This window comes from Typopeltis vanoorti, chromosome 2 (genome assembly GCF_054136105.1).
Source record: "Typopeltis vanoorti isolate ZY-2024b chromosome 2, IOZ_Tvanoo_1.0, whole genome shotgun sequence".
In the NCBI taxonomy this organism is placed as follows: Eukaryota; Metazoa; Arthropoda; class Arachnida; order Uropygi; family Thelyphonidae; genus Typopeltis; species Typopeltis vanoorti.
The window spans coordinates 89399292-89413515 of NC_143550.1; the positions used below are offsets into that span (position 1 = coordinate 89399292).

At 36.9% G+C, this 14224-nt stretch overlaps 1 protein-coding gene across 2 annotated transcripts in view; it reads right to left on the minus strand.

Moving 5' to 3' along the window:
- LOC150109237 (mitochondrial potassium channel-like) overlaps window positions 1-10204 on the minus strand; it is a 58740-nt gene extending 48536 nt beyond the window's left edge. For both annotated transcript variants that reach the window (XM_090412328.1, XM_090412320.1), the window contains exon 1: window positions 9851-10204. In XM_090412328.1, coding sequence (XP_090268454.1) covers window positions 9851-10075 — 225 coding nt within the window. In that variant the 5' untranslated portion in view covers window positions 10076-10204. The remainder of the gene's footprint in view (window positions 1-9850) is intronic.
- Between the last annotated feature and the right edge of the window lie 4020 nt (window positions 10205-14224).

The window sequence follows — 14224 nt, forward strand, 5'->3', positions numbered from 1 at the left end:
TACATGGTTTTTAAGAAAATTTCATAACAGAAGCATGAAATTGCAGTTTGTGAACAAAATATTCTGACGACTATTGAAAATGCTTAGAATAGCTTACACAGGATGAATATTAAGGACAGCTGGGTTAAAAATCAAACACTTAACTAGAAATGAGTTCTGAGAAAGACTAGGGGAGTGAGCAGATTGCAGGATCATAATGTAAACAAGGAAAGAACTTGCCAATGTTAGCATTCAGAAATGTGTTAAAAGAGCTAATCTCAGGTGGTATAGTCACTCAGACAGAATGGGAGCAGAAAGGTTGGCAAAAGATGTGTTTAGCTAATATGGCAGATAACAGAAAGACGTGGGTTACAGGAAGACAAATACAACCCACAGGAACACAAAGATATAAGTGGGTTGAAACAGAAGTGCCTTAGAAGGCTCCAATATATCAAAGCTTATACTTCTGTCTTTTAAGTCACTTCTTATTGTATCAATTTGCTAACATTTCTTTTCAGTTCCCTACTTAATCTTTCTCGTAGTTTTCATATCTGTAGTCTCTGGTCTTCAAGTGTTTTATTCCTAACCCAGCTCTCTCATATGTTAAAATTCATCCCTTGTAAGTTATTCTAATAATTTTAAATAGCCTTCAGAATATTTTGCTGCCTCTGAATACTAAAATAGCAATTTCATGATTCTGTCATGCAATTTGTAAAAATCATCCTTAGCTTGCAGGCCACACAATAATAGACTGCGAGCCAGTTTGCTAATCCCAGATATATGTTGTCTAAAGTAGTGAGAGTTTTAAAGTTGATTGTCTTGATTTTACAGGATGAAAAACCCATCTGTACAGACTGATTTGCTGAAAAATTGTCAGTAACAGGAAAAATTTGATTTGATTTGCTGAAAAATTGTCAGTAACAGGAAGCTAGTAATGTAACTTTCATGTTATTATTATGGACTATTCCATGGGGTCCTTACTCTTCAAGGGAGATCCTAAATATCATGCCAAGCAGTATCCAACATTTGTGCAGTATCTATCATACATTGATTGGAACTCATTTATAGTAATCACACTCAAAACAGACTGGTAACCTATTCCACTCATTCACCATTCTCCAAACACAAACAAAAAATCTAATCCCGACACCCATGCCAACTATACTCTTGCAATTCTTGTAAAATCCCATCAGTAATTTTTCTGTCTTAATTATATCATCCCTTTTCTGCCTGTCAACAAACTTCTATAACCCATAAATCTTCAGCCTATCCTCATAAGATTCCTTCCATAGACCTGATACAACTTTGGTCACTTGCCCCTCTGTATCCTCTCACCTCTTCCACATCCAAAACAAATCCAAGTCACAAGATCTGTGTGCAACATTCAAGTTGAGGTCTTACCAAAGATTTATAAAGTATAATAACCTGCTTGTCTCTGATTGTCATTGTATCCTTCAATAACCAAGTAATACAACAAGCTGCTTTAGCCACTTTTGCAATATGCTTTCTAAGCTTTAACTCCCTATCCACTTTTTTTTAAATTTCGTATGGTGATTCAACGGCCGTGAGCCCCTTTTATGGGGAGGTACGGCACCACCTCAATCCCTCTTATCCACTAATACCAACAGATTCCTAACATGCTGGCTGGTCGGTAATTTGCTACAATAGTCTTTGAGCCTCCTTTATGCAACGGAACTATTTCCCCCCCCTCTTTCCAGCCCCTTGGGAGTATCCCAGGGCTGAGACTTAAACAACATGGTCAAAGGTACTGCCAATTCCCTAGCATCTTCTTGTAAAACTTGAGATGGTATACCATTTAAATCCCATAGCTATGGTCTATAATATGCTATGCACATACTGTTTCATTTAACATAGTTTCCATATAAGCCTTTGCCTCTCTTGTTAGTGCAATATGGCAAAGTGTTCGCTAAGTAATTCTACTATTTTGCCTGATTCAGTTATCATCCTACCCATTAGCATTCAGTAAAATCATCCTATCATAAAAGTTCGTTCCTTTACTTGCACAGCAAACCAAAAAACTCTTCAAGATTATCTTTGGCCTGCACTGCTAATTTCCTTTCATATTCTGCTTTTGCCTTTCTTACCACACTGGTTACCTTTTCTGGCTTGTGCTTTGTACTGCTCATGTGCTTGCTGGTCACCTTTCTAATGGAATTCCATCCACAAATATTTATTCTTTTATAGCTTCAGTGTAATGATGGTATTCATCCATTTAACTCCCATTTGATTTATTCTCCTGATTCCAGGTATGCGGTCTACTATTTTACTTACCTCAAACACTCCTTTACCAATTCCCATGAACTATCAACATTCAACCCTTGCAGTTTCACATGCCATGGCATTCATCCAAGCAATCCCCTAAGTTTTTCATACTTACCAATCTACCAGGTGAAATTCCACATTCTTCTTCTTTTCAGCCCCATTTTTTGTCACTGCTGGAAGAAGGCCTCCTCCAGTTCCTTCTATCTTTCTCTGTTCTTGGAAATGGTTGACTAATTTTTCCCAACAAAATTTGACAATTCTTCACTCCACCTTCTTTTAAGACGGCCTCATTTCCCTTCTTTTTGAATCCAGTTCATTCGTATGGTGGTCCATCACTCATCTTCTCTTCTGGATAGATGTCCGGCCCATTTCTATTTTAGTCACTTGTGGTGAAGAATGATGTCAGTGATACATGTCTGGCTTCTTATCCAGGTGTTTCGCTTCTTATCTTTTAATGTGATGCCTAGTAGCAGCCTCTCCATTTTGCTGAGTTGTTGCTAGTTTACTTGTCAGTGCTTTTGTTAGATGTATCACAACCATATGTGATGACTGGAAGTATACACTGGTTAAATGTCTTCCTTTTTAAACAGAGTGGGATATCATTGTTTTGAAAAATTCCACACATTTGACCACTGTCAAAACTGATTCCTCTCACCAACTGGCAGCAATGTAGTCATATTGGTGATGGACAAATTCTCTGATGCAATTACTAGATCTAGCACTTTCAAACCACTAGTAGATTCCATCACATGCTGCCTCAAGTAATTATTTTTTAGTAACTGCATAAATTCCATTTCCTTCCTCCTATGTATCCTCTTCTCCTTCCAATCTATGTTCCCATTGAAGTCCACCATAATAATTACCGCTTTCTACTCACTGAGCTTATTTGCGATGCATACTGTCCCTTATCTTCCTTTACATTCCCTGGTCTATAGAAGCATCCAACTGTATAATTTGTTGTGATGACCACTATCTCAAAACCAGATGGCCTAAAATATGCTATTTTCACTGGCCTGCAGTTGGACTTCTACTCTCTTTGGATGCAATTCTTCAGCCATCCTCAGTAACACTCCTCACTCCATTCTCTTTATCACTCTCTATCCTCCCTGAACACAGACTATACCCTTCACATTCTATTCCACTAACTACAGGGTGTTTAAAAAGGCTGTATACAACTTTTCAGGAGAACAGACAATAACTTGGAAGATGTACAAAAGCTGAGTGAGTGTCATAATGTAATGAAACACACATCAACTTTTGGTCACGTAACTTTATTACCAAATGCCAACACTACATGGCGTGATACATCACACCATTTGAAAATGGAAACTTTCGATGGTGCAGAGCGAACACGTATGTTTTGATTTGAGAAAATGAAGTCTGTAACACAAGTTCAGAAGAATTTCCACACGCAATATGGCACAGAACCTCATAGTAGGCACATGATCTACACGTAGCACAAGAATTTTGTGAAAAGATGCTGTTCTGTGCATCATCCTAGGTCAATGCTGTTGTGGAAGAAGTTCAGGAAAATTTCCAGAGAAGCCCTGGAAAGTCAGCCAGATGGGCATCTTTTCAAATTGGAATTCCATATGTAACTGTATGGTGTGCTTTATGACAGCATCTACATTTAAGGCCCTTAAAGGAACCACGACGGACCTTTACATTTCCAGCAAGATGAAGCACCTCCTCATTAGTTGACAGACATAAGGTCGTACCTTGACACCCATTTTCCAGGCAGATGGGGTGCCTGTAGCATGGCCATTGTGTTTCCCTGACCTTACACACTGTTACCAGTAGTATTAACTTAGGAATTTCATGGACATTCTTACACTCAACTGCCTCAGTGGTATCTGTGTACTCTCAATAGCTTCATCCTAAAAACCTCTCGTTTCCCTGATTCTGTATCAAACTCACTCCACACATTCATAAATTCCACATCATTCTTTCTGCATAACTTATACATCAATTCATTTGATATTATGGCCTTCCTTCTCAGAACAATTCTCAACACTCTTAACTCTCTTACTCAAATCATTCATTCTAGCCAAAACAATCGACTCTTTCACTTTACTCTTTTGAACCCTAATAGCCTTGCTAACGTCTTTAATTTCTGCACCCTGGACTATTATACCATCCTATACTAAACTATCATAATATCCTATGATAGTATACCTATACCTCCTTCCAAAAGGGGTGCACACATCAGGAATTTGATGATGTATCCAGAGTATTGTTAGTGTGACATAGCCATGCCAATTTGGTTGTGTATTGTCTATGGCTGCTTTTGCACCATGCACATAGTTAAGCAGTGATCATGTTACACTCCCATTAACGTGCATTTCCATCAATGCTGATCATACTCACATTGCTAACTTGACAGTGTTTTGAGTGCTATGTGTTTCTTTACAGTGAATATTCATACGTTTGTTTACATTCGTATTAAGCCTCAATAAAGACATTTTCTAAGATGAAATACATATAATTTCCTTATAGATCAACCTTATCTAATGAGCATTTGCAATCAATTTTGATGACAAGGAATTCTGAAACCTGGTTAAGCATAATTAATGTCTTATAAAAAGGAATAACCTTATTACTATAAATTAAAAATACCAAGAAATTATATGCTTTGTTTAATCCTTTATCAAAGCGTAAGCGCACAAAATTTGCCTGAGGTACTTTCAGGATTGGAGCAACTCGTATATAGAAGCTAATTACTTCACATCAACTTGCATTAGTGTCCCATAATGCAAAGCACATATCGTTACAGATATGTATAATGCTATGCATTATGGGAAGGGTCACTACCCAGACCAGTTTCAACATTTATTGAGGTCTCATCAGTGGGAGCCAGACCAAGAGGTGATACTAAGGTTAAAGTAATGCCAAAATCATATTTTCATGTACAAGTAGCCGAAAGGTGTCACACCTTATTATTAATCACTCTACCAGCCAGGACATATATATACGTCCACATTTCCATGAATGCGAAGTGCATATTAAAATTGTAATACCATTGATATTACATTGAAATTTATGATGGATATGAAGCTATTGAGGGTGTGTATTTGATCTTTAATGGCCGTAAGGAGATTAAAATACTCTAGATTAGAGATAGCGGTTGGAAGTTTTTCCACTTGGTTATACTATAAATTAAAGATACCAAGAAATTATATATTTGGTTTAACCTTTTATCCAAGTGTAAGCAAAGAAAGTTTGCACCTGAAGTATTTTCGGGACTGGGGCAATTCGTATATAGAAGCTCATGACTTCACATCGCTTCCCTTAGTATCCCATAATGCAAAGCACATACCCTACGAGTATGTATAATGCTATGCATTATGGGTAGAGTCACTACCCAGACCGGTTTCAACCTTTACTATCTAAGTATATAATTTCTTGGTATCTTTAATTTATAGCATAACCAAGTAGAAAAACTTCTAACAACTATTTCTAATCCAGAGTATTTTGATATTAAGGTGTAACACCTTTTGGCCACTTGTACATAAAAATATGACTTTGGCATTACTTCAGCCTTAGTATCATGGTTGCTGGAAAGGAAATCGACCGTGAGATGTGGTGATTGATTTTATACCCTTGGAAGTAATGAATGGCAATGCTGAGCCAATGAAGTTTAACTGAGGTTCGGCTGTTGCTGTTACCCCCTTGGATAATGAGTTTCGAGAGTTTGCTCTCGAGGTTTTTGCCTTAAGGAAGCAATTTGAGTCTCTGGGGAAAGTGTTCTCTGGCACGGCCCGGTGAGGGGCTTTGTCGGTGAATTATTTTCTTCAGAATTTGAGTGGTTCTGCTCGGTGGTGGATTTCACTGAGTGGAACCAACGAGGTGATTTGGATCGTCTTTCACCCACTATGGAGTGGCATAGAGATCGTCCGATTTTTTGAAATATCACCTTTACTTAAACAGTCGGTGATTAATACCCTGGGAGGGTAATGGATGGCAATGCTGTAACCAATGAAGTTCTGAGACTTGGCTATTGCTGTTACCCTCCTGCCATGATCAGAGTTTTATTTATATAGCTCAATAACATCTCACCCTTACACTGTCCTCTACAGATAATGGGGAATATGAAAAGCATTCTTGCTTCGCCCCTTTAAGCCAGTCCTTTTAAGGACTTAGTATCACTTCTGGGTCTGGCTTCCACTGATGAGACCTCAATAAAGGTTGAAACCCATAATGCATAGCATTATACCTGTAAAGATATGTGCTTAGCATTATTGGATACTAAAGCAAGTGATGTGAAGTCATTAGCTTCTATATATGAATTGCCCCAGTCCTGAAAATACTTCAGGTGCAAACTTTGTTTGCTTACACTTGGATAAAGGATTAAACCAAGTATATAATTTCTTCATATCTTTAATTTATAGTAGAAATCTAGGCCATTATAGCTAGTGATCGTGCAGTTTAAAGACTCTCACAGGTAAGTTATCCCCAACTTCCCATAGTGTTGCCTGTTTTCAGAAATAGGGTTCTAGCAGGGCAAATATTGCTGCCTTAAATTCACATCTTAAATATAAATAAATAGTTGTGAGGAAATGCCAACTAAACAGCATGTAATGGAAGGGATAAGAGATTTGAGAGTGTTAGATCTGGTCATAGCATCGGATAACATATCAATAAGTAATTTAGTTACACTGTCTCCACTTGGGGAAAGTGATCTGTGGTCTTGACCTGGGAGATTGTAAAATGTGCTGAATATTCTGTTAAGAAGGGGTATATGTGGAATTACAAGACTGGTGATTATGACAAGCAGAGAAGTCAACTTTCAGCAGTGCTATGGCATGAGAATTTGCAGGGGAGAGATGTTGATGGTGCATGGGAGATTGTCAAGAAGTATTTAAAGAAAGCTGTATCAGACTATATTCCCAGAGTCAGAAGGAGAAATCAAGTAGGAGTAAGATGGATGAATAATATTATTAAGCAGGAGCTGCAGATAAAGAAAAGGTTGTGGTGGAAGTATAAAGTAAAAGGTGATGAACGTTCCATGAGTAGTACAAGGTACATGCAAAGAGAGTAACCTCTATGGTAAGGAAAGCCAAAGCTAATTATGAGAAGAAACTAGCTGATGAGTCCAAAAGAAACCCTAAGGAGTTCTTTCGTTTCACTGGTGAAACCAGGCTCATGCAATTGTGTGGGCAGCATTGGGGATGTGCAAAAGTTGTAACAATAGTTATGATAAACATTTGTTGCATGTTTATCAGTAGAGAGAGAGAATTGTCAGCTGTATGGGTTAGCACTTTACAAAGTTGGAATGCAGCCACTTGTTATTTTCAACATGCTAAAAACACTCAGGGATCAGTCGGACATTTGTTTATCAGACTAACTGTTATGATGATACAGATGTATTTGACCATCAAAGAACAGGTCAACCACGCTGTGTTAGGAAGCAAATAACTTGTGAGGGCCATGAAGGCACACCTCTGCCATAATCCTGTGATAAAGAGCAGTCCTGTGCAGAAAGTGATGTTGCGAGAGATGAATGTTTCACAGAGAATGATGTAACGTGTACTAACTGATGACCTGGGGGCAAGAGCCTATTGTCATTCTACTGGACACTTCCTAACACCATAACTTATGTGGCAGATGGTCATAAAATCAAAGTCACTTCTCTGGGGTGCACAAACAACAGACAGAGATATACTGATCACAGAAGAGAAGATTTTCACTAATGAAGAGTCATTCAACAGCCAAAATGATCAGGTAAATGCACTGTATGGCCATACAGCATGTGCCATAGCACCCAGGATTCAGAGAGGTCATCATCCCTCATCAGTGATGGTTTGGTGGGGGCAGGGGGGGTATCTAAGTTGCATTTCTGTGAGAAAGGGATCAATACCTCTGCTAAGGTGTATCAAGACACTGTGTTGGAACACAGTATCTTGATACACCTTGAGATCGGAAGAAGCACTTTCCAAAGTGCTTCTTCCGATCTCTTCCCTTACACTTGGTCTCATTAAACTGGAAGCCATTTACCTTTGCCCAGCTAGTCTAAGTCTTTCTGCAGGATCTCTGCATCATCTTCATTTACCATTGCTCTTCCCAGTTTAGCATTGCTGGCAAACAACTGAATATCTCTTGTCAAATCACTTCCTATATCATTGATATACAAATTAAACAATAGAGGCCCAAGTACTGAACACTGTGGTATACTAGTCACTTGCCTTCTCCTGGACTCACCTCCTCCATAAACCACTCTTTGATATACTTTGCTAATTCTGTCATGGAGCCTCATTGACACAGTGGGACTATTTTGCCCTTTTTCCACTCCAATAGCACCTTCCACTAGGCTTAAATTAAACAGTTTGGTCAGAAGAGCTGATAATTCCCTTGCATTAGCTACTCAGACTGATCTGCCATCTAATCCAATGTCTGTGTTTATATTGAGGTTCTGCAATATTTTAAGCACCTCCATTTCCTCAACCTCTATTCTTCCATCAGTCAATATCACATTGTAACGTTACCACCTAGATGGTACACCGCTGCAAAATGCTCACTTTCATTCTATTACCTCCTCACCATCAGCATTTAAAATCATCCTTTCATGGTCATTCCTCCTTCTATTTGCCAAGCAAGAGAACTCCTTATGATTTCTTTTGGCCTCATCGGCTAGCTTTCTCTCATAATTAGCTTCAGCATTCCTTATCATACCAATGACCCTTCTTGCGTGTGCCTTATATACTGCTTATGGGCATGCTGATCACCATTTTTCCTTATAATCTCTCCACAACTTTTCCTTAGTGTGCAGCTCCTGCTTAATGAAGCTATTCATATATCTAACTCCTACCCAATTTATCGTTCAACTCTAGGTACACATTCAGATACTGTTTTTTTTCAAACACCCCTTGATCACCTCCCATGCATCAGCATCTCTTCCCTTAGCTTTTCATAATCACCTGCTTTGTAACTCCTTTCTATAGAAAATTCTGCATGTTTGGCAGAATTTTCTATTCAAGTCTCCCAGGTCAAGGTTACATCACTTTCAAGGGATCTCTGTTCTCTGATGCAATGATTAGATCCAGCACTCTTGAGCCTAGTATCCTGTCCATTACATGTTGCCTCAGGTAATAATTTCTCAGCAGCTGTATACATTCCATTTCCTTCCATGCCTGTGTAACCACATTATGATTAATTATATGTTATATTATAATTGACAATATATTCCTCAATATATACAAAATAATATAAAATATGCATTTAAGGAGATGATAGTTTTCTGAGTTACTTAGTAAATAGAAGTTTTTAATTAGTGCCTACTGAGTATGTGTTTCTGCAAAGCAAGCAAAAACAAACTTAACTAGTGTTTTTTTTTTTTGGGGGGGGGGGGGGGATGTAAGCAACAGTACATCATACCAGCACCTTTATTAGGTGACGTTGGGGTATCGTATTAATTTTCAAAATTTCCTGCTGGCAACCAATGCGTAAAGGCACCTATTGTTTTACAAACCAAACGGTGGAGTTAACAATAATTTGTGAAGCAGCGATATAAAGTCGTTACGCAATGTTCCGTCTACTGAATTCTCTGACTACAGAGAAGCCCAATAACAATAATAATCCATTAAAATATTACCTGAATGACTTTATTATGTGTCTGCTTTATTTCAGTTAAACCTAGAAAATTTTCATACTTGGTAACCCACTGCACAAGCATTTGCTTTAAGTAGCTTTCTGTAGATTTATCTGGACTAACAGTACTCAATAATCTTTTTCGTTTAAGAGCGTCCCAAAATAGCCAAGACTCAAATTTGATGCACGTAAAATTTGTCAGCGACTGACCTAGTCTCAAGCTGGGCATTGCATTAAGTACTATATAACTTAATATATGAATACTGAAGTTAATATTCTAGAGATACATCTAGTTCACGATTGTCTCAGATTATAAAAACATCAATCCGGATAGAGCAATCCGTATAGGTATACGACAGTTAAATTTACTTAATTCCTCCGATGCCCGATTTATCTAATGTCATTCTTACATTAATCGCACATGTGCCACCTGGTTATAATTCATGATAGCTAATATATGTAATATGATCATTTTCAATGCATTCTTCCTAATGAGGGTTTTTTTACTCAAGACTTTCTATCTGTCTATTTTCTTGCTTATTAACCCCAGGAGGAGGTCCTCCATTCTCCCTAAAGCTATTAGAGTATTCGAGGGCTATGGATGTTTCCTCCTGTTTCAACTAACCACTAACATTCCTAGTAGCGGGCAGCAGAGCTACTTGTATTAACCTCCGTAGCATACATGCTACAATATACTGCGATGTGTAAGGCAGCAATGGAAGTTAAAAATGAAGTCAAGATCGGCGATGGAGCCTTATCATGCCCGGCAGGAGAAATAACCAGGCTTCTCAAGTCGACAACGAACGAAATCCTGGTACTTATTCAAAAACGAAGACAAGAAATAAGGTGAATATTGGAACATGGAATCAGGTAAAATAGAAAATGTGAAAAAAAAATACGGAAAGACTTAAAATAGACATTCTCAGCATTAGTGAGACAAGATGGGAGGGGCAGGGTGATTTCTCGAGTGGAGAATTTCGAATAATATATTCAGGACAAGAGAAGGGAGAGTCAGGCATTGCAATGATGCTTCAGAAAAAAAGTTGTAAGTTTAATCACTACAGTAATTAACCACAGTGATAGAATCATGGCTATAAGTATTCAAAATGAACTAGTAAACCTCAATATTATAATGGTCTACATGCCAACATCACAACTTGGCGATGAAGAAATTTATGAACAAAATTGAAGAAATCTGGAACAGCTTTAAAGTCAAAAACAATACAACAATAATGGCAGATTGGAACGCTATTGTGGGAGAAGAGGGCAATGATAATGTTTCAGTGAGATTTGGTCTTGGACGTAGGAATGAATGAGGAAAGCAATTAATATAATTTTTTACACAAAAACAGTTAGTTATAGCAAATACAGTATTTCAAGTTCCAAAAATACACCTTGAAAGTGCCTGGAGATTCAAATAGATATCAAATAGATTATATATTGGTCAAGAAAAGATACAGAACCCAAATTAAAAATTGCAAAAGCTATCCAGGTGCCAACATCAGTGGTGACCATAACCTTATCTTAATGAAAATAGAACTGAAACATTGGAAACAAATCCAAAGATACAAACCAATGAGATGTAACCTTGAAAAATTAAAAAATAAAGAAGTAAAGAGAAGATACCAGAGGCAACTGATCATATCATTCCAGAAACTATAAATAGTCAGAATAATATTGAAAACCAATGGAATATGAGTAAAGAGTCTATTACAAATGCATCAAATCAATTATTGGAAAATACAGAAAAAGAAAAAAACATTGGATAACAGATGAAATACTGGGCCTTGTGGATGAAAGAAGAAAACATAAAAATGCTGCTAAAGAAGAAGACGTGGCCAAATACAAATATCTTAAAAATCAAATTACAGGCCTGTGTAGCTCAGTAGAAGTGACGCTTGCATCCTCTGCGCTTGGCCGCTTGTAGTTAGACTTAGGGTTAGGTACCAAGAGATGGCAGCATTTGTTTGCCAGCCTCTTCATCTTCATCGGTGGTTGCTATAATTAGTGATAGACATGGGCCAGCTATCTCTGATTGGCTACTGGTGGAGATTGAACTGCCCACTCAGTCTCCAAAAGCTAGATAGGGAAAAAAGGCGGCTACTCCCTATTATGGAAAAAAAAGGCGTTAGTTGTTTTTTTTTTTTTTCAAATTACAAGAAAATGTAGACAAGCCAAAAAAGAATATAGAAGAACAATGTAGTAACATAGATGAATTATTTCAAACAGAAAACATAGAGAGCCTATAAAGAAATTCACAAACTGACTTTCAATTTTAATAAGAATTTCAAAAACAATGCCATCAAAGAAGAAAATGGAAAATGACTCATAGAATCGGAGGATATTGGAATGGAAGAATTATCTTGAAAATCTCTATAATGACGAAGAAATTGATGTCGATATTAGCATAGAAAATCAAAATGAAGATAATGTAGGACTTCCAATAACGCGAGAATTTCATAAAGCACTATCCGAAATGAGTAAGGAGAAAAGTACAGGTATAGACAATATTCCTATAGAACTACTACAAAATCTAGGTGAAAAGTACAGGTGAATTTTTGATGAAGCAAAAATCCTACTCTATCAATTAATAGCCCAAATCTATGATAGAGGAGAAATACCAAAAGAGTTTATGAAATCAACTATAATACCAATATCAAAAAAGAATAATACTAATAAATGCAGCCAATTTAGAACAAAAGCTTTAATCTCACATGTGAGCAAAATTCTGCTGAAAATTACTCAAAATAGAATTTATTCAAAAACAGATTGTCTACTGAATGATCACCAATTTGGATTCAGAAAGAATAAAGGAACAGGAGAGACAATACACTGTTTAAGAACAACGATAGAGAGAAGAATAGACCTTAGTAAAAATACTTAAATTGGTTTCTTGATTTACAGAAAGAGTTTCATAAAGTAAAGTAGCAAAAAAATCCTAAACTATCTAACTAATATCGGCATAGACTTGAGGGATAGGAAAATAATTTATCAAATTTATGAAAATCAAAATGGACTGATTAAAATCAATGACAAGGAGAAAATAATAAATATAAGGAGTGGAGTAAGACAAGGATGTATACTTGCATTACTTTTATTTAATTTATATATTGAAAAGGCCATTCAAGAAACTAAAGATAAAATAAATAGCAGCATAAATAAAGATAAATGGTGAGCAAGTCGTGTATGAGATTGGCTGATGACATAACCCTTGCAGCAGAAAACAGAACAGCATTAAAAACAATACTAGAATTGCTAAATAATAACTTCGAAAAATATAAAATGAAAATCAATACAGATATGACTAAATTCTTTGTTACAGGCAAAACCCCTATCAATGGAGAGCATATAGACATCAGCGGGAAACAAATAAAACAAGTAAAAACCTTTAAATATTTAATAAGCCTAATAACAGAAGATGGCAGAACAAGAGAAGACATAACATCAAGAATAGACAATGCAAAAGCTCAATTCTGTAAGATGAAAAGCATTTTAACAGAAACCTCAACCTATAATTGAAAAAAAAAAATAATAATAATAAAGACATTGATATGGAGCATTGCATGGAAGTGAAACCTGAATTCTAGGCAGAGAAGTCGTAAGAAGATTGGAGATGTTTGAAATGTGGTGCTAGCGGCGCATGAACAAAATAAAATGGACAGAAAAAAATCAAACGAGCAAGTCCTTAGAGAGAGATAAGCGAAACAAGAACTCTAATTAGATCGATCAAAATTAGAAGCGATAGGTGGTATGGACATATACTTCGGCATAATGGATTTGTGAAAAGAACAACTGAAGGCAAAATAGATGAGGAAAGAAGAAAAGGCAGACCAAGGAAAAGCTTTGTTGACAAAGTCAAAGAAAGCACGGGTTTGAAGAGTTACCAGGAGATTAAGAAGAAAGACAATGACAGAGCAGAATGGAGGAAATTGCTGCTGAGCTACCAGTATCTAGACTGATGCAACTGATGATGATGATCATTTTCAGTAATCCTGTGAAAATGACGTTTGCTTTCCAAACCACTAAACCGTCAGAAAAAATACCGTTATAGTAATTTCAAAATAATCAATACTTTTCTGTGGAATCCATTCCACTCACTTGCCACTCTCCACGGAAAAAAAAATAAGGCAAATTAAAGAACGCTAATTAAACATATGGTCAAAGGCCCAGCCAATACTTTAGCACCTTCTCGTAGCACTAGCTGCTTAACCGTTTTAATTCCATAGCTATATTCACACCCATCTTCTGTAATATGCTATTATATCTATTGTTACTGGAATTTCTCCACTTGGATGATATTCCCTTTCAATATGTTCAGTTACCTTCCTACCATCGGCATTAATCAAAATTATTATTCCATGATCATTCTTCCTTTTAA